General features: G+C 45.7%; 1 protein-coding gene across 4 annotated transcripts in view; it reads right to left on the reverse strand.

The window, feature by feature from the left end:
• slco4a1 (solute carrier organic anion transporter family, member 4A1) overlaps positions 1-27,430 on the reverse strand; it is a 43,615-nt gene extending 16,185 nt beyond the window's left edge. For all 4 annotated transcript variants that reach the window (XM_088937176.1, XM_088937175.1, XM_088937174.1 and 1 more), the window contains exons 1-4: positions 27,300-27,430; positions 19,282-19,523; positions 4,327-5,286; positions 314-404 (exon numbers count right to left, since the gene is read on the reverse strand). In XM_088937176.1, the coding sequence (XP_088793302.1) occupies positions 314-404; positions 4,327-5,128 (893 nt within the window). In that variant the 5' untranslated portion in view covers positions 5,129-5,286; positions 19,282-19,523; positions 27,300-27,430. The remainder of the gene's footprint in view (positions 1-313; positions 405-4,326; positions 5,287-19,281; positions 19,524-27,299) is intronic.
• Positions 27,431-27,827: the final 397 nt, after the last annotated feature.

The following is a 27,827-nucleotide window of genomic DNA, read 5'->3' on the forward strand; positions in this document are numbered from 1 at the left end:
TCTGAAGTATGATTCGCGCACTATTTTACAGCGCTTTTCTCACAAGAGCTTATAGACTTAAACGATTGTTGTTAGCAGTAATGCGGTCTTGCAGCAGGATATCTGGACCAGCATGTTTTTGATTCTACCGCTAGAAGGCGCTGCCTAGGCAAGTCAGAGCCCTCCCTTCACAAACAGTAGCTTGCCCCCAAATGAACCAGGGCGCCTGCAGGAACTGATTATGAGACGAGCCCGATTTGCTGTGTGTTACCGTACCTACAGCACTGTTGCATCTAGACAGGCAGGGTCCGGGGGCGACAAGGAAAATACTTACGTTTCGTGGATTTCCGTGTACATGTTGAGAAAGAAACCCCCTAACAAGTAACCAGCAGCCGGTCCCACGATAGCAGCTGTGTAAAAAATTCCTACAGGAGGAAAGAGAGAAGCAGTCGTGACGATTTAAAAAAAAATAGCGAAACGTTTCCAGTGGTTAAGCAGCGTCGTGGATTCTCTGTCGGATTAATAAACCACTGAAAACCAAACGAGACAGACGAGCCGATTTCTTCTATACTCTGATGCGAATGGATGTCCCTAAAACTGTGTTTGTATGTTATCAATCAGTATATTATAAATTAATATGGATATTTGTTGACTAGTTTTCGTTCATTTTAATAAAGTAAGTATAAAACAGTATGATGCAACACCACAGCAATTATTCCTTATTGCTAATATTTAAATAATAACAATTAATATTGATGCTCTTGGTGAATGAAGCTACAACACTTGTTTATCACTCATACACTGTACATCTTAACCTCTTTTTTCAATGAGAGCAAAAACAAGTTCAGATCCAAGTTTGATTTTATTGATTAGTTTCAGTCATGGGTCCAATAACAATGCAATAAAATATTAAATTATCTTAGCGATGCAAAGATCAGGTCAATCTAATCTTTTTCGGATGCACAGAAAACATCCCACGCTTTTTTCCGACCCGGATGAGGCTACTGCGAGTCTGGTGGCGGTACTATAGTCTGGCTACTGGCGGTGTCACTAGTCACGTCATGTCCTGAATGTTTCTGAATGGCTCTGTTGGTAAAAAGGCCACATATCCTGATAGATTTCAACATTCGTCTACTTGAGGTCCATACAAAACCACATGTGGTTTCGCACCAGATTATACTGATGCTGTGACTGTCTCCGCGTACCGACCATGAGGTTAAAATAACAGTAAGAAGCTTCCGTGCCTGATGAGTCTCACTGCATTACAAGCCCCGCTTCTGCCTTTATTTTTACACCTGTTCTCGACACTTATTTCTGTACGTTAGGTTAGCATTTTCTGTGGACACATTGTTCACTTTGCTCTCTGGAACTCCTCTTGTCTGTTTCCAGTTCTCTTTCCTCGATCGGACTTCTTAATTTTGCTCAGTTCCCCGAAGGTACTTTTTAAAGATGATTTTTTTTTAAATGGTTTGTAACAAATGATAACGATAAATTCAGACTTTCTTAGAAATAAGAAACAACGGTTTATAACGGTTTCAGAAGTGAACTCTTGCAGCACTGACTTCAACCTCATTGAGCAATTACCTGTATGTAAATCGGCATAATGGTGCTTGTTCTAAACACTGCAGTGTTTTTTTAAGAACAAAAATAAATATACTGTAAGGCTTACTGACTCTTTCGGGAAAAGTTCTTCTGGCCTATTTAAACTGAGACTTCTATTTAAACCAGCGCTTCCATGGCTACAACTAAGAGTTACTTTTGTGCTACAAGTTCTTACTGAGACCTTTTTTTGTTTTCTTGTCTAAGACGCAGGCAGTAGTGATGCAAGTCATCTACTTCCCAGAAAAGGCCCGGAAACTCAACGGTCAATTAAAAGCCTGTTTTCTGCCAGACAGAATGCTGGGAATCTTTGCCAAGTCAAATTGTTAGGCTTCACACTTCACATGCAGTGTTGTGGTAACAGCCAGCCTTACAACCCCCTGGTCGTGATTCCTAGCAGGTTGTTCGGTGATTCTGTAGAGTGAGCACAAGCTCTCTGGGCTCGGCTACAGTAAAAACGTTCCCTCTCTCTCTCATAAGGGCTGGTTCGGTTCTTTTTCACTTTTAGTCCACGCACGTTCTCTTGTTTTTACAGTGAAATCAAGTCAGGCTGCAGCCACAGTCCCCAAACATCCTGGACTACATTATTTAAACTGTCCCAAAATCTCAGGTCTCCTGATGAAAATACATAACCAAGGTAGACATGAACAGAGTGGCTGCACTAAATAAGGTCTTCAGTAGGTGAAGTATTTGCCCTCTGTGCTGATGTGTGTTGTCTTAGAGTTAAACTGTTTTTGTGTTAAACTGTCTATCGGTGTCTATTTATGACTACATGTTTATGAGAAACAAGTATGCTGTATGTAGGTGGGGCTGGTGCACAAGCACAGCTTCTTGATGAGCCAGGAAAGTTCAGGCATCACGTACAGCACTGCACTTTGTTACTGTTCTGTACATGTGGCTCCTGTCGGATTTTATCACTGTTGGATTACCTCACTGGCAGATACTGTATTTCATGTTTTATGACCTCAGGGGATTAAAAAACAAAATCCAAGTTTTAATAAGGGGAGTTAAAACTGCATTAGCTTTTAGCACAAAAACAAATGCATGTTATAAACAGAAAAGGAGAAAAGGCCCAATCTGTCTCGGGGCTAAAATAAAAAGTCTTCATTGTTGCCCAAACAAACCTCTCCCCAAGGGATTACCCTAGGACAGACCTCATGGAGGTTAGACAATGCTGTAAGATTGCTACAGCACCAGGAAAGGGTTTTGCAAGTAGATAACACAGGCTTGTAAACCAAAATAATACAACAAGCACAACAACTGGAAACTCAGTTGACATACAACAGCTATCTTCAGCTGCTCACATCAACACAAACATAAGGCCTGTTGCACATGGGAACAAGAACTTCAGTACTTATGAAAAAATCCCTTATGATACATCGAATGACTCCTCTGTTCCGTTGTGCCCTTAACTCCTGAATTCCCCTGCACTCAGACACTAACATTAGGGGTGTCCACTCAATGCCTCAGGCTTGAACTCCTTCTGAGAGCGGACCATGGTGGATCAGGGGTCAACACAGAGAAATGGAGCCTGCCTAAAGCAGACTGTGGAACAACCTGCTGGGATATAGTCGCCAGCCCACCCAGTGCTCTACTGCCAGTGGAAATGCATTGCCTGCACCCAGTGCTGGGCGAGCACACCACAGTGTCATGGTCCAGGTGGGCACAAAACAGGAGACCATCTGATCCAGCACTGCCAGGGAGCGTGCATGCTGCAGCTGCCCTCCATCGGGCAATCAGACGAGATTCGTCAACCTTGAAAGAAGGGCGAGGGTATTGCTATAACTGATATTTGACATCTAGTGCTCAATCACAAAGCAGTCCCTCAGCCTGAGCTATTCAAAACACCATTCACACGCGAGAGTCTTCAGTTGCACACTGTAACAGAGGGACGTTTGTAGTCTCAGCTGACCTTACTCGGCAGCCTGAGGTTCCGACAAAAAAGTAAATGACAAACTCTGCCTGAATACTGATTCTTCTTCTTGATCTGCAGAGTATTTTCATTATTAACTGATCAAGAAGGTCTCTATAACACCTAAAATTACAGTATATACAGTATGCTAAAAGAGTAAGTAAGGATTCTAACTTGCACTGAAAGATGCTATCATGAGCAGGTTAGCTCACTGGTGTTAAGGAAGCTGCCACCTATCACCTTTAATCACAATGAGGATATTATTCACAAGTCATCTGAGAAGTTCAGTTCAGAATGAGTGTATCGATCTGGTAGGAGTGGTGGTGAAATGTGGTTTATTATCTGGGAGCGACTTTAATGTAGGAGAGGTCATAAAATGTGAAAGAGTCAAGAATTTTTTTAAAAAGTCTTTAGTTTTAACACCCCCCCCCCGCCCCCAAAGTCACAAACCTCCCATGTATTAAAAAGGAGTTTCCCTAACGCTCCAGCACACTGTGAACTGCCACATGTACAGATGGAAATGTGGCGTCCAGCCTCTGAAACAAATAAATAACTGAGAAACCACATTGTTTCACAAGAGAATGGGCACAGAAGCATGTTTCCATTCGTTCTTCCAGCCGCATGTGGACAATTGAGTCATTGCTTTATGTGCCCCTGAGGAATTCTTCTTCATAGGTGTTTCAGCAGTGTGATTATATTATTGTAAAAACATTGTGTGCTTATTTTTTAAAATGGGAAGGCCCTGAATTTCCCCAAATCTCTAGGGAACATCTCCTGAAAAACAACACCACTAGCCGATGACAGGTAATAGAATCATGAAGGCAGGCCGGACTTACCGATGTAGACAGGTGCATAGTTGGACTTGACGTTCTCATCCAGGTAGGTGACGCCCAGAGTGTAAAGAGGCGTGGCTCCCATGCCGTGCAGGAACTGCCCCAGCATGAACATGTACCTGTAGCTGGAGAGGCTGGAGCTGCTCTCCTTGCAGGGCGTCGTCTGATTGTCCGAGCAGAGGCCGGTGTGGTCCAGCACCGTCACCTTGTAGCTGTCCGTGACGAAGTGCGGTAGGGAGAACACCAGGGACCCCAGCGCCATCACCAGCACCCCCCAGCCCAACCACTTGGGCTTGTGCCCGGTGCCCCCGAAGTAGCTGACGAAGGTCAGGCAGATGCAGGCGGCGATGTCGTAGGAGCTGGCGATGAGGCCGCTCTGGTAGCTCCGCAGGTCGAAGCGGCGCTCGACGGAGGTGATGACCGTGTTGATGAAGCCGTTGACGATCATGCCCTGCAGGAAGGACGCCACGCAGAGGAAGAACAGCACCCACTTGGGCGTGTTGAAGGCCTGGATGAACCGGGGCGTGAGGGCACCCCACCCACAGAGCTGCTCCGTCTCCGTGGGGACGAACTTGATCCCGTAGGGCTGGTCCTCTCCGTACTCCACAGCTCCGCTGCCTGGAGCCCCCCCAGGGGAGTCGGCAGAGGTGGGGCTGGTAGTGTCCGACAGTGCACTGTTGGCAAAGCCATCCACGGGGCTGGCGGCCTGCAGTGGCAGGTCACCTGCGCCAGCCTGGCACTCATTTAGGTCCAGGAGCTCCTGCTTGGAGCTGAAGGAGGTGTCTGTGTTTAGGAGGTTGGGCATTGCCAGTCTCGGGGCTCAGCTACGCTTCACGTACGGGTGCGAATTGCCGAACCGCACTGGCAGCGACTCCCTGCAGGTGCGGGACCTGGTGGACGGAGCTCTTGGCTTTTAAACACGGTGATCCTGAGATGCAAGCAGAGGGCTTCTGGGACTTCATGCTGCAGGAGGGAAGCCAAAGCACAGTTCAGTATTTCTTAAGAAAACATGAAAGGCGGAGTGTAGTGAGAAACATTGCATTTCAGTCTACTAGCATACTGAACCAGAACTGGAGGGGAACTGATCTAACTTGTCGGGAGATTCTCAAATTTTGAGAAACGAAAACAGAGAGCAAATTGGGATACGAAAGGAATGTTCACAAAAGTAAAAAAACTAAAGTGGCATACTAAAGTACAAAGTCTGCTCTATACAGGTGAAAAGCAGGTTCCCCAAGCTTGTTGAGCATTCAGACCAGGTGAGTCAAGGTGAAATGCAAAAACACACTCATGTCAAAAAAAATCCTAGCAGTACTAACCAGAGAGCCAGCGCTCAAGCTGCACCTTCTCTTGCCAGCACCATGACTTGTGGAGCAGCACAGCCACAGGAGTGTGCAATCACACAGATTAGAAAACCTCAGCCTGTCAGCAGAGCCCTCCTTTTTCTTTTGTCTGCTATTAAACCTTCTGCTTCTGCCTTGTCCGGAACAACTGTTGGTTTGAACCTGCTGCGCTGCGATCGAGCCTCGGCGCATTTTATAGTTAGGATGAGTTTCGAAATCACTGAGATCAGAAGACAGAAAAACATTTCTGGATCTGCCTTTCCGGGAAGTGCTTCAGTTTCTCCAAAACACGCTGAATTCAGCTTTCCAAGGCTGGCCCTTCCAACTGCTTTACAATTACATAATTCCAAGCGCTGATGTTTTTTTTTCATACTACAGGAGAGTTCACGGGGCAAGAGTGTCACAAAGAATTTATTTGTGACTGCCGAACAGGCTGGCTCTTCTCGCTGCCGGTGGAGAGTCAGGGACACACAACTGTTTAAGACTGGGACGAACCAGAGTATCATTTACAGTGTTGCCTCACAGCAGATGCTACATTTTGGAAACGCGAGCTTAGTATGTTGTTATTTCTAAGTATTGCGACAGTGGAGCACACGTGCAGCCCATCAGGTCTACGACTCAAGATCCCCAGGAGAGCGCGGACGGGGTTCGAGCTCCCAACCCGCGTTGTAGCGAAACGGCTACTGAACTATCATTTTTCCCTTTAGTGGGAAGACTCGCCTTACGGTGCGACCACACACACCGACATACCGCTCGCTCTCTGGCTGAGGAAGAGAAGCGCTCTGCTGGCGCTCAGGGAAACCCATTAAGTGCAGTGAGCGCCTGGCCTCGTTACTCCGGTTTAACTCCTTGTTCCTGCTCCGGATTTTAACTTTGACTCGGCTGGATCCCCCGGTTATAACACTATAACATAACACTAGCGGATCAACTAGAAGGATGCCCAAACTTTTGCACATACCACGTTTACTGTTTTATTTTTTTCGATCTGTTAATTTCAGCAAATAAATAGTAATTGTGCATTAAAATATTGCAGAAATATGTCAAGTTTAAGCTTGTTTGCTGCAGAGATTGTGTTAACTTCTTTTCACTTAGAAAATCAAGAAAACGTGTAATTTGGCCAGGGGTGCCCAACCCTTTGCGTACAACTGTATTTAAACTCAGGAGTGAAGTATTTGTGGTATTTGGGAACAAACCAGCTTGGACAGTGTGCGTCTTTTCCCCTCCAGCTGTCAGTAGGTTTCAGGCACCGACTGCATCTTGCGGTCTCAAATTTCCCAAATGTTGGACCACAACCATGAAAAGAAAAGAATTTGTTTGTTTTTTTATTAAGCATCTGTAATCGTGTGATGGAAATGGGTGGCTGAGCCATTTTGTGACCTGTGACAGACAATTAATTGTTTGACTGCTATTTGAAGTGGATACACATGCATCGATTCCTACAGCTGGGTATTTGACTCAATTCGGGTGAAGTGTTTTACTCAAGGGTACAACAGCAATGTGACACCTAGGACTTGAACCCACAACCCCCAAGTTGAGTTTAGAACCCTAAGCACTGCTCCCACAGACAAGAGCACGTGCTACAGGTTAACGTGTGTATTAATGTGTGTAGTAGTTCAGGTGGGCAGCTGCCTCAGCATGCGTAGGCTGCAAAGGAACAAGTAATAGGTTTATTACATGCTGAAAAAAAGAAGAAAGAAAACCTTCTGCCTTCTTCAGGTGTGAGGTGTGTATTAATGTGTGTATACCTACTGTACGTGTGCTGTGGGTTAAAGGAGGCATGATGTTACACAGAGAATATTCTTTGGTGGCCGTCAAGGTGGAGCAGTGGTTAGCTTTGCTGCCTCGCAGGGCTGGGGCTTCAGGTACAATTCTGGAAATGGGGTGCTGTCTGCTGCAGTTTCTACGATCTCCCCATGTTTGTGTGGGTTTTCCTCCAGGTGCTCCGGTTTCCTCCCGCAGTCCAAAGTCCCACTGGTAGGTTAACTGGCTTCTGGAGAAACTGGGTGTCTGTGTTTGTGTGTGCCTTGAGATGGACTAGTGTCCTTTACGGGTGCACCCTGCCTTGTGCCAGTTGCTTGCTTAGATAGACTCCAGCTGCCCTTCGACCCTGACGGGGTTAGAAAATGGATGGAGGGACTGTTCTTTGGTGTTCACATAGGGAAGGTCCGAATTGTCCCTATGCAGCTCATAGTTTTCTGATATGACACTGGTATTGTGGCTGAGCTCTATGATCCAGGTGTCACGGGATCGAGCCTGAGCTTATGTCACTCGCTGACTGAGCTGGCTGGATGCCTCTGGATGAGCAGGTTGTGATTAGTCACGCGGGGCTCTCGCGACAATCCCAGCGATCCTGCGCTGCCTGCAAGGGAGCTGAAGGAGTCTGCTTACACTTCCTCGCTCTCCCCTGCCTGAGCTGCCAACACCCAACTGGAGACTCCCAATCAGCTGGGCATGCAACAGGAAGTGACTGGCGATCCTGAATTTCTAAAAAACCTAGAAACAAAGTAGTTGGCACCATTGTCCATTGCCACCTCACAGCTGAGGTTTCAGGTTTGTTCCCCACAGAGAACAAAGAGATGTTCTGCTGTTAAACACAGTGCACAGTCAGCCGAACACATTATACTTAGAAATATTCAAGTATTCAAATATGGCTCCCGTTTAGACATCACCCTGGAAATGATGGCACCTGTCAGACCGGTTTAAAAAGGTGTGAGATAAACGTTTTTTCTCTCACCCAGCAAACTCCCCCGCTCCTGGTAGATTTGCAAGCAGAGTCAACAGCACCAGAAACAGCCAAATAAACTCAGACAAACAGAAGAACTTAAATCAAAGCCCAGTGAAAAAGTAAAAAATGTGGAGGTCGAGTAAGTACTTTTGGAATTAAATTAGCCCTCACATTAAGAGTAAATCCTCTTATAGCTTTATGTCTATTGGGACCAATATATTATTATTCATGAAGAAGAAGAAGACTTACCCAAACCATAAAAATCCTAGACATCTAAGTGTTAAATCCAATCAGCCGTCACCATAAAGCTGTTTTTTCTCTAAGAAGATTACCCCATATTTTGTGTTCTTTCCAGAAAGGTGTCACTTTGATAGGAAAATTAGCTTCAGTACCTCCGTCTTCCTCGCTCCACTCAGCACGCTACTAGGCACATTCGGCAAGAGCCCCTTCCAAAGCCCCGAAGACCAGTAGGTACCAGGAGATACCGTTTGTGAGGTCCAGCAGCGACACGCTGACACTCTGCAAGCTCCACAGTGCCTGACAGGAGAGTCAGCACCAACTGGATGAATGACATATCCCTCGCTGACATCACGAGGGCAGGCTACTTATCCAGAATAAGGAGTAGAAAGCTCCTGTTCTTGGCAAGGCTGAGGTGGACGATTGTGGTAGTTATTGTTAGCATTATTATTTGTTTTTATTATTAACAAGACTTCAGAAAATGTAAGTAAAGCCTTATACTGTATGTATGCAAAACAATAAATACATACTTATACTGTATGTATGATTCAATAAAGCAAACAGGATGCTCTGAAGTGGTTATATTTACTGTTTTAATAAAGAGCTTTAAAAAACTTTCATAGAAAAGCAGCCAGAATGAATAACTGCACAAGGATCATAGTGCAATGGAGCACGAATGGTGAACAAGGCCCAGTCTCTGTGCACAGCATTCGGCATGCTTTTGTGTGAAATACTGCCAGACTGGGCCAGATGACAATTACTCTTTTGTTATGCTTGAGAAAGATGGTTGGTTTTGCATACAAAAATTCAGAGATAATTCTCAGAGTATTCTTTCTGTTTGTGCCATTAAGGAAATGATCATTATTTTTACTTACAGCCTCTCTGGAGCCATGGCAGAAACGGTACCGATTCATTGAGATCTGATGTTGTTTCTGTTGTCCAACTCTGCAGCTACAGAGCTCCAATGTAATTAAGATTCCAAAGAAATCTACAAAAAGCTCAGTAGTCAGGGGTCTGGGCACCTTTTGAACTTCAGACCCAAAGCTTCTTAAACTGTTGCTGAAGCAACAAATGCTCCTCCAAGCACCAATCCTATTAACTCAGAAATTCAACTGCAGCGACTGTTACAAAGACGAACTCTGTTTTCCAACTCTGCTCTTGATAATACAGCCAATGAAGAAACACCAACAGCAATAAAGCTAACAATCAAGAGAGATGCTACACATTTGCAACAGTGAAGCTGTTGCTAGATCAGCAGCTGTTAAAATGTAGCATTCATGATGTTTATGCCATGAGTAGAGTGAGAAGGACGACCGTTATCTGACTTTAAACCTGAGAGGTTCATATTGAAATACGTGCAGGAACTGAAGAGTAGCCAAGTAGCTGAATGGGACACAATGAAGTTCTCATTGCTTGTCCTCCAACTTGTCAAAACTGGGCACAGAGCAAAACAGATCACAAGAAAAACAATTACAGTAAGTGCCATCAGCCCTTGGGCTGAGCAGAGGGAAATGGAGAGGAGATGGGGATGCTGGAACAGTGGGGGTCGTGCTAGGAAAGACGTTGAACACCATGAGGTTCTCCACCCACCAGAAAAAGAAAGAGGCTCCCCAGTGACTCAGCCAACAGTGGTCTCGCCCAGAGCACCGGCTGAGCCCCACAGCTAGAGGACGCCAATTTGAGATGGAAACGGTTACAAACGAGAGGAGAACATCTTGCCCATTTGGCAGTCAGTAGCCAATTGATAAGAGAGCTGCTGGGTCACCAATGCCCATGAGGATTTGGAATATAAGAATATAATATTCTGTATAAGCATTTAGGTCTGTACCTGGGACTCAGGCACATGGCTAGTCCAGCTCGACCCAGGAATGTGCAGGAATGCAGACACGCGAGAAACACGCGAGACACCTATCATTACTGCTGTCTCCACTGTCTCACACTGCTGTCAGCTCCAGGCAGCCAACAAGGTGTGCAGGAGAGTCTTTGTTCTTCCTGTTTAGTACAGTGACCTGAGATGATTAACAGAAATTGATCATCACAATTTAAAACACACACACACGCACAAAGGAGAAGTACTGCCATCAAAATATCCATGAATTTTCACTTTCCACAGTTCTGAATCGCAATGCGGTCCCAGGCGCAGCTGCTGTCCATCAGTTCTGCGGTCACCCATGAAGAATGAAGTTAAAGATCTTGCGGGATAAACAAATCATGACCATAGGCCTCTGATCACACATGACAAAACTCCTGGTCCAGGGGCTTGAAGCCCAAAGAAACGTCAAAGTAAGAGCCAAGTGATCTTAAAAACCTGGAGGAGACGGTGATGTCAGGAACACAAGCCAAGGTTGTGTGCGTTTGTTTATTCTGAGTCTGATTAAATATAAGAAGGCCCCAGTCAATAAAAGCACTCTCCCATTTGAAAACGAAATGTTTGCTTTTGAGTGCTCGGTCTCCTTCCCCTCTACAAATAATCTCCTTTGTTTTCTCCACTCCAGTCCATACATTGTCTGGAGGTTTACTTTCAGAACACAGCCTGAAAACAATGCACATAAATACTGATAGTACGAAACAATAGAAACTAGATCTGTGCCAAAGGTTTCTTTTAAAAACATTTGTTGCTGTTTTGCTTTGTTAACAACAGAAAAAGCCCTGTGAATGAATCAGGACAGCACCCCGCCTTTGAAAGGACTTTATTCTGGACCACAGGCATTTTTTTTGCTCCCTCGGGCACAAGCAGTTATCCTAAGACGTTTTACACAACACTTTAAAAAAAAGGGCTCAGCCACATTTTAATTTCTCATCATAGTCATGAACGAATTTGGTTGGTGGACAATGCAGGTAAATACAGCATGCCTTAATAGTATGGTGCAACTGTCTCCTGAAGCTTATTTACAAAAAAGTCTGGGTAAAAAGTCAGCCACAATTACACTGCTCATTACTAACAATTGAGAATCATAGTTATGGAACTCACAACAGGTGATTGTCCTGAAATCCACACATCCATCCTCATTCAGCAGGTGTGAACATCACCCAGCAGACACAGGGTCCAGGTTGGAGAAGACACCAGCCCATCACAGGACACAAGGCAGGACTAGACACTGGAGAGGACACCTGCCAATCACTGGACACAAGGCAGGACTAGACCCTGGAGAGGACACCTGCCCATCACAGGACACAAGGCAGGACTAGACACTGGAGAGGACACCTGCCAATCACTGGACACAAGGCAGGACTAGACCCTGGAGAGGACACCTGCCCATCACAGGACACAAGGCAGGACTAGACACTGGAGAGGACACCTGCTCATCACAGGAGACAAGGCAGGACTAGACACTGGAGAGGACACCAGCCCATCACAGGACACCCAAGGCAGGAACACAGCCTGAAATCCATCCATCCTCGTTCAGCAGGTATGAACTTTACCAGATTCTAAACCCAGGACACTTGTCCATTATAGAAGACAAGGTAGGACCACAGCCTGGACAGACACTTGGCCATCACAAGAGACAAGGCAGATCCATACCCTGGAGAGGACTCCAGAGCACACACATGCAAGCAGTGGGCCGGTTAGGAACATGAATCCACAGCACACCAGTCTCGTCTAACCATTAACTGAAATATTAATATTGCAAACCCTTTTTTCTGCTAGAGCAGCTAATGATTCATAACATACTTTGCAATTAGTGCACATCACATTATGGCATTCTTCAGTCTGGCTTTCCTTAATGAGCTTAATGGATCTCTGGTAAACAAACTGCATGTTTTTATCGTTAAGAAACAATACCACTATAACTTCCTAAAAGCTCTCTTAACTAATTTATAAGGGCAGCATGTATTCACTCTTAAGGACAGTTTTAAGACCCTTTAATTATGTTATCTACTGTACAGTACATTCACAAATTCAGGGTACAAATTTGTCTTCGGTAAATTACAGGTTCGTATTTTTTTATGAAGAACTCAACAAAAATGGGCACACTTACAAAATGCACAGTAACAATAATGGATTGCATTTATCTCAAGGAATTACAGAATCCGGTGTCCGAACAAGACACCATACTTTTATATGATCCTAAAACGCTCACTTGTCATTACTTGAGTAATGGATCTTTAATGTGTGTATCCAGTGCACAGACGTTTTGATGCCACAAGTTTATGAAATCTGCTCCAAGAGCATGTTGTCAAATTGTATTATGTAAAGATAATTTCTGAAAAGGTACTGTACAGTGAGGATACAAGTGTGAGTGCGCTGTCCTATCCCACCCTGGTGTGACACGGATTCACACAGGCCCAAAGCAAAGCTCAAAGAACAGTCACAATCAACACACCCCACCTATCTGTGCTTCAAGCAGAGTTGTTTGCAAACTAGAACTGGATTTTCCAACTCTGGTGACTTCATTCAGTAACAATTATCTTCCACAGGAAGCAACTGTAATGACCACTCAGCACAGGTTCTAGCAGCAGAGATCACCCCTGGGCTTTTCTCTCTCTCTGGAACCAGACAGACGCGGAGAAGTTGTGCAGTCGGGTCTGGACAAAAACATGACAGCTTCCTTCCTACCGGCCAGCTCTCTGCCCGTCTGCCACAAGAAAACATCATCACCCCAAACTTTATAAGAAACTAAACTCCACAGCTTTCTGTATTCCTCTCTGGACAGTGAAAACGAAACTGGAGCATGTGCACGGAATATCTGAGAGTTGTTTCTCCATGTTTGCATGAATCACACTTGGATCCAGGGAGCTCCCAGTTAATCAGCCAAAAGGAGTGGGTGTCCATAAAACGTGGATAATTAGGCTGCGTGGTGTTTTTAATTTTGCTTCTTAATGTACAATGGAGATGTTAGATGTTTTGGTCAAAGGAGTGTCCGCTTAAAAAAAAGCAGAGGGCAGGAACCCAGCATGTCTCAGCTGGGATCAACAGGGGAACAACGAAACTGTCAGAAACACAGCAGGCATGGCCTGCATTTTCAAAGCTCCGGGTCGAATTTTACTGATCCCAAAACTTTTTAATTTCTACAAAGCTGTTGTGGGTTTTAGAGCAGGATGTGAGATGGGGCTGCTTTTTGAGCAACATGTCAAACATGTCGCGGGTTCAAGCTTGGGTTATCGCATCACTTTCTGACTGCAACCGGGTTTCCCTGAGCAAGCTCAAGGTGACGTCAGACATGGACGAGCTACACACCAGAGATCAGTGCCTGCTCTCCTGTCTGTTGTTCTGTTGTTCCTGTGGAAAGTTCACCTGTGGAGAGCAGCACCCTCTCTTATCTAATAGTCCCTGTACTGCATGTAGGCCAGCTCTTGAGCTCATTTACTGCAGCCCTTCACAGCTGTCCTGGAGCATGGTGAGAGCGATATGTGTGGTCATGAGTGTTTCCTAATATCAGATATGAAAGACTCTGACTGAAGGTAAACCCCAGACAAATCAAACGCAATCCCAGGAAAAAGAAGTGCTAACCTTATGATTCAGGCCATCTGTGGCTTCATCTTAATTCCTTTACACTTGGACAAGGCAGCAACACATTGCAAACTATCTCCTTAGCATTTAGAGTGGCTCTGTGGCTAAGGATCTGGCCTGTGGCTGGAAGGTTGCTGGTTCAAATCCTGCAGCAGGCAGAGGAATCCTACCCCCTTGGGCCCCTCAGCAAGGCCCTTAACCCTGGCTGTATAAATGGCTGACCTGGCACTCTGACCCCAAGCTTCTCTCTCCCTGTCTGTGTGTCTCATGGAGAGCAAGCTGGGGTATGTGAAAAGACAAATCCCTAATGCAAGAAATTGTGGCATGACTGGTCTTCCTTTTTTTTAAAACTCTGGACAATGAAGATTATCTGTTCAACCACAAGCAAGCAAAGGCTTTTATGGTTAAGCATATTGTCCCCACTATTCTTATACTTATGATTACTGCTGCAGAACATCTGGCCTACTGTACTAAATGTGATTCACTGACTATATTCTCACACGGAGTAGCTTAATACCATTTTAATAACATGTATCACATGTAACACATGCCAGGGCAAATCATACTGGAGAGAAAAGGATACAAGGGGTCGATCACACCTCTCTTCCCACGGGATTTCTCACCACAGCAATGGAGCCAGCCTGCAGAGCCAAGAACAGCTCGGCGAACTGGCCAATTGAATTTGAACTGCCCGCAGTCCAGTGTGTACTGAAACGCGACCCCAGCCTCCGGCGTGACGCTATGCCTTGCCTGCGCGTGGACAGGGCTCTGCTGTCCATCGGGGCTGGTCTTGACTCGCCAGCGGGGCTCAGCGACCAGCTCACTCGAGCGCTGGAAGTGCACAACGGCGCCACTGCTGTGCCTAACCAGCTGTCCCATGATTAACAATTCATGTATCACTTAGGCAGGAGAACGAGCCAAAACATTTCCTGGAAACCTGCTGTGCGATAGGCAGTGTTGGGTAGCACATTTGACTGGGGAGATATCCTTCCATTCATCTGCTGACTGCTGCTTAAAATACACGGTTGAGAGGAAGCCAGAGCCTATCCCCGGCACACGGTGGGGATAAGAGAGATTTTTTTCTTCCACACTTTCATTTTTTCCCCATTTTCTCCTCCAGGGCTTGAACTGCCCTCTGAATGAGTTAAATCAGCAGAGGAAAACTGATATAATGGAATACCTTCCTCCCCACCCTCCAAAATGATGCAGCACCATTAGCATGAGTGGGCTCACTTACCCTAATTGCTGTTCTTAAAAAGCAACGTGGCGAGTTTTTTTTACTGCTGCTGGAAGAGCACGGTACTGTATTGGATTTTACAGTAGGCCTTGAAGCAACTATGAAACTGTGCAACAACCTCGTCAATGTGTTTAGAAAACAGAAACCTTGAAAGGGTTCCCCTGCATTAGGACACAGTTGTACTGCACATCAGGTGCACACGGCAGAAACACATCAACTCTCATCCCTGATAAAGGGAGCATGCACATTCCAGAGCTAAATCTTAATCACACTGCATCAGCCAGCTGTTATCATCAAACAAGACTGTGTCACCCTTTAGATCAAGTGGTATAAAGGAGTATTTCATAGATATTGCAGTTTCCGAAATTAAGAATGTTAATAAAGCATTCTGTATCTACAGATACAGAGTAGTGTTGGTCCTAATCCTATCCTTAACTTAGCCATTATCAGGTATCTAAGGTATGTTCTATTAGCATTCTGCAGGTCCTCAGTTTTGAGTAAACTGAGGATTAACAGAATATCATTTAAATTTAAACCGCTAATTATCTGATTTACCCTACACCCTGACCCACAATTGTGTAAAGCACCAGTGTTGTGCTACTTAAGCTGGGGGGCCTTCCTGCCCACCACAGCTAGCAGCCCACACTGTGGTTTGCTACAATCATTTCACCGTATATAACGTCATATGACCTAGATTTTCCCACGATTCCCAGAAGTGACTTTGCTCGCTTTATGCCCCAAAATCATACGTCGACCATCTTTATTAAAAGCCCTGTTTAGGGTTTTACTGTCCTGCTTTGCCTGTGTAGTCCCACCTCTTCAGAACTGCCAGGCTGTAAGAGCGATGGACAACTAACTGCCCTTCCTGCTGAACGCAGCTGACCCGACTTGATCTGTGGAGACACGGCGCCTCTCAGACAGATGCAGAGGAAGTTCTGTTTTGCAGTGGACACCTGGGAAGCAAGGCATCACAGAGAGAGACCTAAAGCTCATTATCACACCCATCCTTCCCTATGTCACTTCCTGCCATTCAGCTTTGAAAAAGTTTTTTTTTTAAGTTATTTTTGCTGGAACAGTCACCTGGTATGGAGAAACACAGTGTGCGTGGCTACTGTAGCAGAACACATTTCAGAAGATATACTGTACAGGAATGTAACAATTAATGCTAACATAAGTGGTGATTGCTGTTTCTACTGTACCTTGCTCCTTTAAAACCCTGCTCTTTAAAGATGTCTTCAACTGAACCACAGGGCCCTAGAAACTTAAGAAGGGGGTATCAGATCCGTCCTGCTGTGTTTCTGGGTCTTCTCTGGGTGACCTTTTTCAAAAGCCAAGCTGCTCGGAGAAGGGAATCTTTTCCGCGCAGGACCTTGCACTTCTCGAGAGCTGACAAGTTTGAAATGACCCACACCACGACTGCCCCGGCAGCATTTTAACAAACATCTGTTTCGATCGAGCTCGCCGCTCAGGTTACGTCGCGCTGACTGACAGTAACTGCATTGTTCGCAGCGCACACACACACACACCAAAAAAAGGAGTTTCGACAAAAACATTTTCAGACGGAGCAATTCCGCGGGAGAAACGTGCTATCCTGTACGTGCCGTGACGTTTTTTTTTTATCAAAGCCTCTTGTCAGGCTTTAAGCAAGCGTCTTATCACAGCACTGACTTTTCTCGGAACGTCCTTTCTACCGGTTCAGAAGCCTTCTGTGATAAAAAAAAAAGATGTCATTGAAAAGTTTGTGCAGTTGGTCGCGATAAAGAGATATTTTTTTAGGGAGAGGCAGATTTAAGGGTTGAAAAGTGCAACAACCAGATTTTGCGAATAATTTATGTGCTGGGATTTCTGAGGGAGGACAGACGTGCAGGTACATCATCACACGTGAGACTGAGTCAGAGCTGACCAGATCTGAGATAGCGCAGAACATCACACTCGTGGGAAGTCGTTTCATTCAACATAAACTGGAAGAAATATACAAGGGCAACAAATGGAGACAGCTCTGTCGGATTCATGGAGGTCTCAGAAGAAGAAAAAAAAACCTTCCACTCCATCACATAGAACTTCAAACAAACAGCTTTTGTCATCAGTCCAAAAGCTAAGAAAGATAAGTTTCAGCTACAGGCAAAAGATGCAGAAGCCTTGTTTGGCAGTTGGTTAAAAAAAGAAACACACACACACACACCTTTCAGACAGTCTCTCTCACACCCACACAAGCACCAGAACGCTAGTCTTACTTTCTTAACCGCTTCGCGTTAAAGTTCAGGCGGTCAGGTTACACTGCATTCTGAATGACTGCAACCTCAGGCGCAAAGAAAGAAATGCGGTGGGATGCATGATATCACAATGCAGCACCACTAGTGTGAACAGGTTCACTTAACTGCTGTCCTTCAGAAGCAATAAGGCAATGCAATTTCTTCTTACTGCTGCTGATGGGGCACTCTATTACCTTGTGAGTGCAGGTGGCTGTAAACCAGGGCTGGAGACTAGGAAGGAGCTGTACAGTGCAGCCTGGGCTCCCCTCTGCTCGCTGCAGCTCTGGGGTGGCTGCCATAGCTCATGCCTGAGTCATGTAAATAAAGCACAGGAAGGACTCTGGTATAGATACAGGAGATGAGGAGATATACAGCCCAGCTGCGGCTGTGGCAGAACGTCAGAGAAACGTCAGGCTTGTTATATTCAAGAGCTCAGTAGACGCAGCTTGTTCGGGATTTTTTTGCGCTTAACTGTTAAATAGTTGCTCATTTTTCCAACAGAGAAGGGCGACGCCTTTTGCAGAGGTATGGTTTGCCATGGATTGGACGTGACAGGAAGCTGGACGGACTGAATCTGCGAGGTGTCCCTCCCATTCCCCTACAGTACACAGCATCTCCTGAAACAAACCCCTGAACCCCTGTCTCTGTGACCAAGAGGCAGCTGTAGAATAGTGCTCGATCTGCGCACATTTACCCTCTCGTTTGTGTCAGCGGTGTTAACTGGGACGCTTACATTTTGGTATTCCAGTCTGTAAAAATTATTTTTTTATGTGCTGTGACACAAAAGAGGTGCAAAATTACCGCTGCGCTTAAAACTCTACTTCTCCTTCTCCCAAGAGCCCTCGATGAAGGCATTTGTGATTGGTTTTACAGCATGAATGACTAGAACGTTATAGAAACACGCCACATACTGCTTCAGAACCTAAGGAACATAGGTATTTTATGCCATATGACTGGCACAGGGTGACCATCAGGGACACATGTAGTGCCTTTATGACTATGTGTTATTAGAGAGATTACTCATGTACCAGCAAGAAACTCTACCATCACACTTTCAATTGTCACTGCACAACTGTGTACTGTATGTTACAGAGGTTACTGTTAGTTTCTCCAGCATAGTCGGTAGTTGGGGAGCTCTATAGTGTGACACTACACAGGGCAGCCTCTCCTCACAGTTTGCTTGCACTTTTATTTTCCCTGCTGGCTCTTTTTTTGTTTTTGTCTGTGGCTCATTTCTGCTCAGGTTGCATCAAAACAGATCAAATCTTTTTTCAAGTGGGCTCAATAGGGTTCTGTCTCTGCAATGCAGATGTCCCAGAACAATGCCTGGACTTGGCAGCCTGGGCCAGCTTGTGAACACTTCCCATCTTTTGTGTTGCAACAAGGAAAGGATTCTGTCAATGAGCCCACAAATGTTTTTTTTTTCAATCATCGCTAACACAGGGCTATTCTTAGTTTGCCAGCCCTATCATTTTCACTTTCCCCAAGTTAAAAGGAAATTAATCTCTAAAATCACGCAGCTCTGCTTGTTTCTCTGCTTGTTTTCACCATGAAAATATCTGGGGCAGCAGAGCAAACGTCACGTTTTATGGAAAAGGAATTGATCTTGATTGCATCCTTGCATACTGGAGCTTCCATAGAGAACATAAGGCTAATGACAAAGTACTGTATGTGTTTCATCTTTCCATCAGTATTTTCTGTAAAGTGGTACATACCAAGTCGCAAGGCTTCCCTTGATCGCACAGATGACTTTAAAGTTCCATGATGATCTCTGATCCTCTTCTGCCAGAGTGAAGTCTCCAGAGCTGGTCCGGGCCCCCTGTCAGTGTTATTAGTAGAGTTTCAAATGGTATCCACCACTGACACACCATGAACAAACAGGCAAACGTTTATTGAACGAATGCTGATAGTCTCTCTTTCCTGGTAGTGTGACAGTCTTCTCCAGGTAAAGCTGAGGCTGCAAAAACAAATTAAAAAAAAACAAACAAAGCAACATGAAATGATGAACTTTGAGCTGCTGGGGTTAATTATTTTTCAATCACTGCCACTCCTCTGGGTGTTTTATTTATGTATGAAAATCTCTGCCAGCTTCCACAGGTGCAGCTTCTCTTCCTGGCTCTTGAGCTGGGAAAGGAGCTGCTGGAAAAGGAGACTCGACCCAGACAGAAAATGCATGAATGCATCACAACTAATGAGTGCGTGATTAAAAGCCACTGCTATAAATTTACACAATACATTTGTGACACAATTGCAAGCTACATGGAAAAGCCAGGTGAAATACAGACATCTTTTCCTATATACAGTATTATATAGGAAGTAAAATAACTTTAATTGTGTATTATATATTATATTAATAACCATAAACGTTTTTGTTTTTTTATAGGGCTTTAAAAAGACATAGTCTCAAAGTGCTTGGTTTAATAACGCTAATAACGCAAAGCGCTTCACCTGAACTACTCCAGTTCAATGCCCAGCTGTATAAATGGGTGCAGGTGTGAAAAACCCAGCGTCTGGAAACACAAAAGGAAGAACGGAGCTGTACAGCTGCCTGCTTTCTCGGGAGTGTGGCAACGTGAATTTCATAACAGGAACCTGAGGAACTTCTTCACACAGAGCACGTGCTCATTTAGTCCTCGTCTTCACTTCTGAATATCGTTATTTTCATCAGTGGGGGTCCCGATGGCTTGGCACATACAGATTGAGGGTCAACAAATCTTTTATTGTGAATGGCTTCCTACAATGCGCTGACCTAATTGTACAGACGCGGCCACGGACTGCTGTAGACTGCAGTGCAGTGGAATTAATTCCCTTGGCCTGCGATTGACCCTGATTTTGCCTTAAGCTATAGCAGCAGTAGGTCAAGTCGTAGCAGTTATTGCAGGGAAAACAAAAAAAATGATGTCACATGACATACAGCCCATTTGTCCACATCTCACTGCGCTCGACACCGTGAAGGCACCCGTCCTCCCCCGGATCCCCGAGCTGTGGGCTCACAAAGGCAGGCGACTGGAAAAGGAGTTGGGGTGCAGCTCGACACAGATGACAAATCCATCGCGCTTTGCCTCCAGCGGGATGCTTTCAGAAAATAATTTTATTTTTCAGTCACATTCATTCACGGCTGACTGATGAGACCCATTAGGTGCATCTAGTCAGGAGTGACGAGGCAGACTATATTTAGGACATTTTATCCAGGCCACTCCCTAAAAAACATGGGCAGAGCATGGGAATATGGAAAAATGGGAATAAAGGAGCTATGGAGAAGACTTACTGTAGGTCTTGTGACACTTTCTGGTGTGATTAGACAGATCGTGGAAGGCCTTGCTGTGCCCGAGTGCTCGTACAGTACAGGTGACCTGATAGCTGGGGCAAGAGGGTGGCATGTCTGGCCAAGCTGGAGAAACCCATTCCCTTTAAATTAGCTCTGTCTTACAGGGGACAGCAAGCAGACAGCTCTGAAGCTACTGAGCTACAGCTGTGGTCATTTTATTTCTACAGCACTTCCCTCCCAGTGTTAATTCTAGTACGTACGGGACAGCAGAATGAATACAATCAAAAACACGAAGTGTGCAGGAGAAAGAGTGTCGGAGCACGACGTGTTCCGTGTGTACCGGTGTGTCGCTTTCAATCTGTCACACTCGGTAGTGAGCGTGACACCCATAAGAGCAGAACTAGCAGAGGATGCGCGGAGATTGATCGCAGCTCTGCTGGGACGAGACCATCCGCGCCGACGTGACAGCGCCTTCGAATAAAAGACCAGGCATCTTGCAAAACACACTGCAGATCTGAAGATAGCAAGTGAAATCAAAGACGGCCTGATATTTGGGTTCAGCAGAGCACAGCTTTGCCATTAGTCTTAGTGACACGAAAAACAAATGATTTTCATTGTTAACTTTCACCCAACCACAAAGCAGCATAATGTCACATGTGACATTTAACTGAGACCAGGCCTCTGCGAAGCTCCATAAAGCTGTAGTGTCAGATGAGTGCCGTGTCATTTTTTGTTAAGGTTTAATTAATATTGTGAGATAATCGAGCTCTGGATCTGGCCTCTCCCATGCTGGTGCGAGAGGGACCCCCTTTTCTGAAGGTATTCATTCTCAGTTCTTAGTTGCATGGATCAGCTCACTATTGGTTGAACTGGATTTAATGTAACAACTTCTCCCAGCTCTCTAGGTGATGGCTGTTCCAGTGTTATGATCCTTGAATCCAGTTTGCGCTTATATTGCTCATGAGGTTCTGCCCATTATCGTACAGAGCAGATGGTAATTATACAAAGTGAACCAGTTACGGGGATAAATTATTGGCATTTCTAGTGTATTTTATGCCAGTGGATCCCAGTGCTGGTCTTGGGGACCCAGACGCCTGCTGGGTTTCACTGCAGCTCAGTCTCTTTCCTTCAGTGACTCCTGAACTGAACCAACAGGCTTCTGTTTCTTCTCAGAGGACGGAGACTTTTAAGTTTCTCAAGAAACACGACAGTGAAAAGGCAGCCTCTCACATGTTAAGGAAACAATTAAATAAGTTCGGAATAAACCTACGATTAGCTCTATTAAGGGTTCATTGATTTAATCGAATACTCAGCAGGAACAAGCACCAGGAGCAGGGTGGGGAACCCCTGTTTTATACAGTCTTGGACGCAGGCAGTTCTTGTATAAATGACTTCGTTTTTGGATAGACAGTATGCAAATTGAATTCCACATTTTGATAGCCAAATACTGGCATGACTGCTTTATACTTTGCAATTTAGTGTGCACACCAAGTGCAGCCTATTCCTAACTGATCCAGTTCCTTCACCATCTGCCACACGTGACTTTGTCAGCACAGGTGCGTACTTTGTGCTCTTTTTATGGTGCAGTGTGTGATTCTGGGCCGAAGGCCTCCAGAGTCAGGTCAGTGTGGTGAATCACACGCTACGTGTCGGGGCCAGCTGGACGCATGACAGGCGATATCGGGATGCCAAGCTGTGTGCCAGTGCCCAGCCACCTCCGGGTCCGTCACAGTACGTGTAAAGTGAACTAGGAACTGGGTGCAGGGTTACCCAGCAAGCTGCAGACTGCAGGACCTTCCTGTAAAGACCATGCTAGAAGAAGATTTCGAAGGCTCTCAGAAGCGAGCAGGCTCGTTGCGTGTGCTTGCGTAAGAAGCAGGAAAGGATGGAGGAATTTCACGGGGCGAATGTTATGAGAAATATCTCATTTTATTGTTCGGTGCATTGCTGAGGTCCACGGGAGGCTGTGGGAATCAGTGCTCTGAGAAATCCACTCTGATCCAGTGCTGTGATGTCCGCCTGCTATTTAACGTCTCTCTGATAACAACGGGGTATTTATTTGTGCTTTTTGTGAGATCAGAAGCAACTGCAACAATAAAAGGAGATTTAAAAAAATGCAGCCTGTGAAATTGATTCCAGTTATGCTCCCGAGAAAGAGAGAATAAGACCGAAGACTTTAGTTTTTCATTTGTTTATACCAGGGTAGCGCCTTTAACCAGAACCAGGGATCTCAAATGTACTCCACAGGAGAATAGCAGCAAATCCAACCACAACACACCTTAGTACAACCAAACACAAACTTGAGCCTCAGTAAATGAGTAGGGCGGGGAGGGGGGGGGGGGGCAGTATGAAGTAGAAGTGAAGGCTCTGACCCTGTGTTGGAGGGCTGTTAGCTCAAGTCCCCATTGCTGTTGCATCCTTGAACAAGGTAGCCTGACAGCTCCGATCCAGCCAGTTGCACCGCCCCCTACAGGCAGAGCCTCGTATTCTCCATCCGCCTAACGCTACAGAATCCGGAACAGGCTCCGGCCTGATGAATCACGAGGCTCGATTAGGGACCCTGCTCCCTACAGAGTGGGGCAGTGGTTTATTGTGAAGATGCTAAGGCACCCTCCCATTTTGCACCTGGCGGGAAAGTGAGTCTCCAGTGCCATCCGTGTGCACTAGCAAGCAGCCAATGAGAGGAGGGCAGGCAGCCCCTCCGGGTCCCCTCTGGCGTAGGAGTGGCTGGCCCGAGTCACATGACGCTGAAAAGGGGCGTGTTTTCACGATGGGACCCTCGGCCCGCTCAGCTGGGCTTGGGTCGATCACTTACGGCTGGTATTGTCTGTGACAACATCCGTTCAAGAAGAAGTGTTGACACACATGCAGATAATCTGTGTGTTGCCACCATTTTATTTGTCTTCACCGAGACGACGCATTAGAGTGCAGCCAATCAAAGAACGTGGAGCGGTGAACCAACGGCGTGCAATTGCACATGAAGCACTCCCTGCTGCAATAGGGGGGACAGGGAAACAGTCTGCGTAGGGCCCTGCGCCTATGTCAGCCTATACTGCCTTCTCCCTCAGAAGTCAAGTCAATTGTGAGAGAGAACCCACGGCAGGATAAAAATCAAGCCGCTGGAATGTCGCTGGTTTCAAAACCAAACCAGAAATAGTGGTGTCCACATCCCCAGCACAACTGTAATTGTTAATTAAAGCCAAACTCTATGTTTTATAAGTAGAAAATAAGTAATAAAATATCATTTATGGCTTCTCTGTGGATGAGAACTGAATAAACGTCCGTAAAGCACATATTACACTATTTTATTATCAGTAACAGACCCACATCATTGAAAACTCAATGTCTTTTCAATGTAATGAGATGTTTTCTTTGGTAAAGTCGTCTTTCTATGTCTGAATTTCAGACCTAAAATGTATAGGAAAAGGTAGTTTTTTTTACTATGTTATTTGGCTAATCCTGTTACACAAAGCAAACTATCCGTTTACACAGCTGGGTACTGGAGTGTTGCTGTTTTGCATCATGACATCGTACTGTTGGTGTATTGTAGTACTGTCATATATGTTACATGTTTATGAGCTCTTGAAGTGCAAGACATTCCCTTCGGGCTAATAAAGGGCAATTCAAAGTTAATTCAGCTCAAGGACCTTACTCGAAGGTACTGTACAACAGCACTGCCTCACCTGGGATTTGAACCTCCAGCCTTCAGATGACAAACTCAGGACCCTAAACACAACTCCCTGTTTGACAGCACAAAAGATAATTCCCCAAAGGCAAAAATAATTCAAAGCATATTGCAGAAGGACTAGGATATCAGCTCTCTGTTAAGTCTTATGTAACTAGAACTTCATTCATTCAGACTGTTGCTTCCCAACTGCTTTCTAAACAAAACCCCAGCAAGAACCATTTTTTCTGAAATTTAATTTGAAAAGCAGATTTCTAACGGCACCCTCCAAACAACAACATTAATAATACAGCGATCCCTTGCATGTCTACATACAGGTCGTTTCATGCCAAAGTGTCCCATAGTGTTTCACACAGCAGCTCAGGCATGCAGGTGAGAAATTGCTTCACCGATTGAATTAAGGGGGAACTGTTGATGGACTGTTCAGACCTTGGGTGGAATTCATCCAGGCCACCAGGGTAAACACCCGTATGCTTACAAAACAGGGCTAAGGGACTGGTGATGACCAAGCAGTGTCAGGAGCTCTCTTTAACATCTCATTCAAGGGACAGTGACTTCTACAGCACAGAGCCACTGGTTCCCACAGGTTTGGCAATTGTGTTCCAGAAGGAAGACAGCCAACCTACTGGTCCACCCTCACTGCCCACAGTGACACGCTCTCCTTAAGAAGTCTCCTACCCCAGTAGTGACCTGGCATGTCTTTGCCTTGCTTATCTTCTACAAGCTATTTATCCTGCTACTGTGCTTCTCTTATTTGGTTACTTGCTGTGGGAGCAGTGAGCTCACACATTACATTTGACTACTGCGATCAAAGTGTCTTCCAGCTCTTTCCCAAACAAAAAAGCAGTACTCCCTGCTACAGGAGGCAATGCCCCGTCACTTGCGTCAGATTCAATGCAAAATGAACATCTCATGCTGCGAGTGTTATTGTCGGATTCAAATTCTTGCGGAAACTCAAACTTTGAAGCCCGCAGCTACACTATGTGACATAACAAAAATCTGCTTTGAAGAGAAAGCAAGATTTTTTCCCTCCTTTTGTGTTTCCTTTAAAGGATTGATAGCATCTCAGTTATACCGGTTTATACCGAGTATACTGAGGTCTACGGGCGACACGACACGAACATCTTTACTCTACGGGAACTACCATGACAAACGTTTAAAAATCGGGGAGTCATCACTAGAAGTAATGCCTATCTCCGTTGCCCTTTTTTTTTTTTTAAAAAAAGAACGTAATCTGTTTGTTTTATAATGCGCTTCAGCCTGTGCATGCGGGTATTTACATTGTGAACCATGCTATTGCTCGGCGCAGAACGCCGCGAGGAACAGGTGCGCGACCGCTAGTAACCCCCGCGAGGGGAGTCGCCCCAGTTCCGGTAACCGCCGAGGCGCTCGCGGCGGCGCCGCGTCACTCGGCCTCTCAGGTGAGGCGGCTGGGGGCCGCCGGTCGTAACGGAACCGCGAACCCCAAACCGGTTCCCGGGACCCGGAGACTGGGGTTCCGGTCCGGCAGGGCTGACTAAAAATGTGACGCGGTAACGCCCCGTAGTGACAGGCGAATCGAGTACCGCAGAGTTTCTCGCGAAGACGAGCACAGCGGCGAAACGTTACGGGAGCGTCAGGCAGTTCCTTCCTAAACAGCCGCTGCAGCTGCTAATTCACGTACGACCTCCCGCGTTGTATAAAGTATAAACGTGATCTGAAGGAAATCCTAAATGAATCACACCTTTACATGGTACCTGGCTCTCCTGACTCACGATTTTTATCACCCTGCCGACGCCGGCAAGGCAGGTGTACCAACATCAAGTGAAACGTACTGTACGATGGGAGAGTAATTCAAAACGTCGTGGCTTCTGGAAAGGCGAAAACAAACCCACCACCACAGGATTATTATGGCTCCCGTGAGGGGGAGAGAAACAATCGCGAAATATTGAGTGGAATATCCCCTTTTTTTTTTTCCATTTTCTGTCTGAGCGGAGCAGCGCACCGCAGGGGAGACACTATCCCTGGGCTCGACATGAAGGGCCGTCATAACGTGACAAGTCATCGATACGGCTCCCCCCCCCCGTACGCCGATTTAAAATGGATGAACAAAGCCCACCACACGGAGATATTTCTTTCTTTTGCAAAACACGGTCCTGTTTGTTTAAAAAAAAAATTCCGTACACACCCCGTAACCCACGAACTGACAGAAAAACGATCTTACCGATTGCATAGCGATGTACTGGGGGGGAGAAAAAAAAAAAGATCAAGCAGATATTTATCAGAAATGATAAGATATTCAAACGCGTTTTACAAACATCAGATTGAAGGGCCGATTTAAGACGCCGAATGTGCGCACATAATAAGGAAAATGAAGCGGGAAGCGGAATTAAGATACTTTAACTTACACAGCTTTTCCTCATTCATTATCACTGTTAGGAGGGTCAGTCTCTCTCGGCTGTGAACCACTACAGCGTGGTTAATAGGATTACCCGGCAGCCTTGCCCCCGGTTGGTAATGACATTAATTCAATATTGCACTGCTGCTCCCTTATGAACGAGGGAGAACGATTCCCCTCTGTACGCGCCGATGTTTCCAGGATCAGTATCACGGTCCCGTATCTCGCTTTTGCGAGGACAGGAGAATCACGATCTCGGTAGGAGCTGGCTAGACAGCTAGACGTACAGTAGTAGCATCCTCATGTACCCCACATGGGGCAGTGAGGGGATCTTTTCAGCCCCGCTTCCAGGCAAACGCTACGGAAACCCATTTGCCCGCTTGATACAACGCCGATCACTTACCCACCTGCTGGTGCCCCAGTTGCCGATGTTAGCTATTTTTGAGTATTGCTATTATTATTAATAATAATAATAATAATAATAATAATAATAATATTCAACGATCACCTCTCCGTAGCGGCTCCATTCCTTTCGAGCGATTCACCGGCTAAATCTGTCATTATAATAGAAAGCCACCACTCAGCTTCCGAGATAGGCAGCCAATACGCTTCAGCCCCCCTGTGGTGCTACCATGCTCAGCCAATGGGGACGGCGGCTCAGACGAGCCCACGCCCGGCTCCCCCCCGCACACAGAGACAACCTGACAAGCCCGGCGCACTCGTGTGTGCGCCCCGGACACGCGTTGCCTATCGATTATTGATGTCAACGCTGTGCGTCTGGGGGGCTGTGCGAGGTCGCTAGGCTTGGAAGTAGTTTGGTTAGAGAAGACCCACAGAAAAACAAAACAAAACAAAACAAAACAGGCAAGCGAGCTGTGAAACACGATCAAAGCTCGATGTGGCTCTTCCCCGCACGCTGATGGGATTACTT

This window comes from Atractosteus spatula, chromosome 19 (genome assembly GCF_055471065.1).
Source record: "Atractosteus spatula isolate fAtrSpa1 chromosome 19, fAtrSpa1.hap1, whole genome shotgun sequence".
Taxonomy (NCBI): domain Eukaryota; kingdom Metazoa; phylum Chordata; class Actinopteri; order Semionotiformes; family Lepisosteidae; genus Atractosteus; species Atractosteus spatula.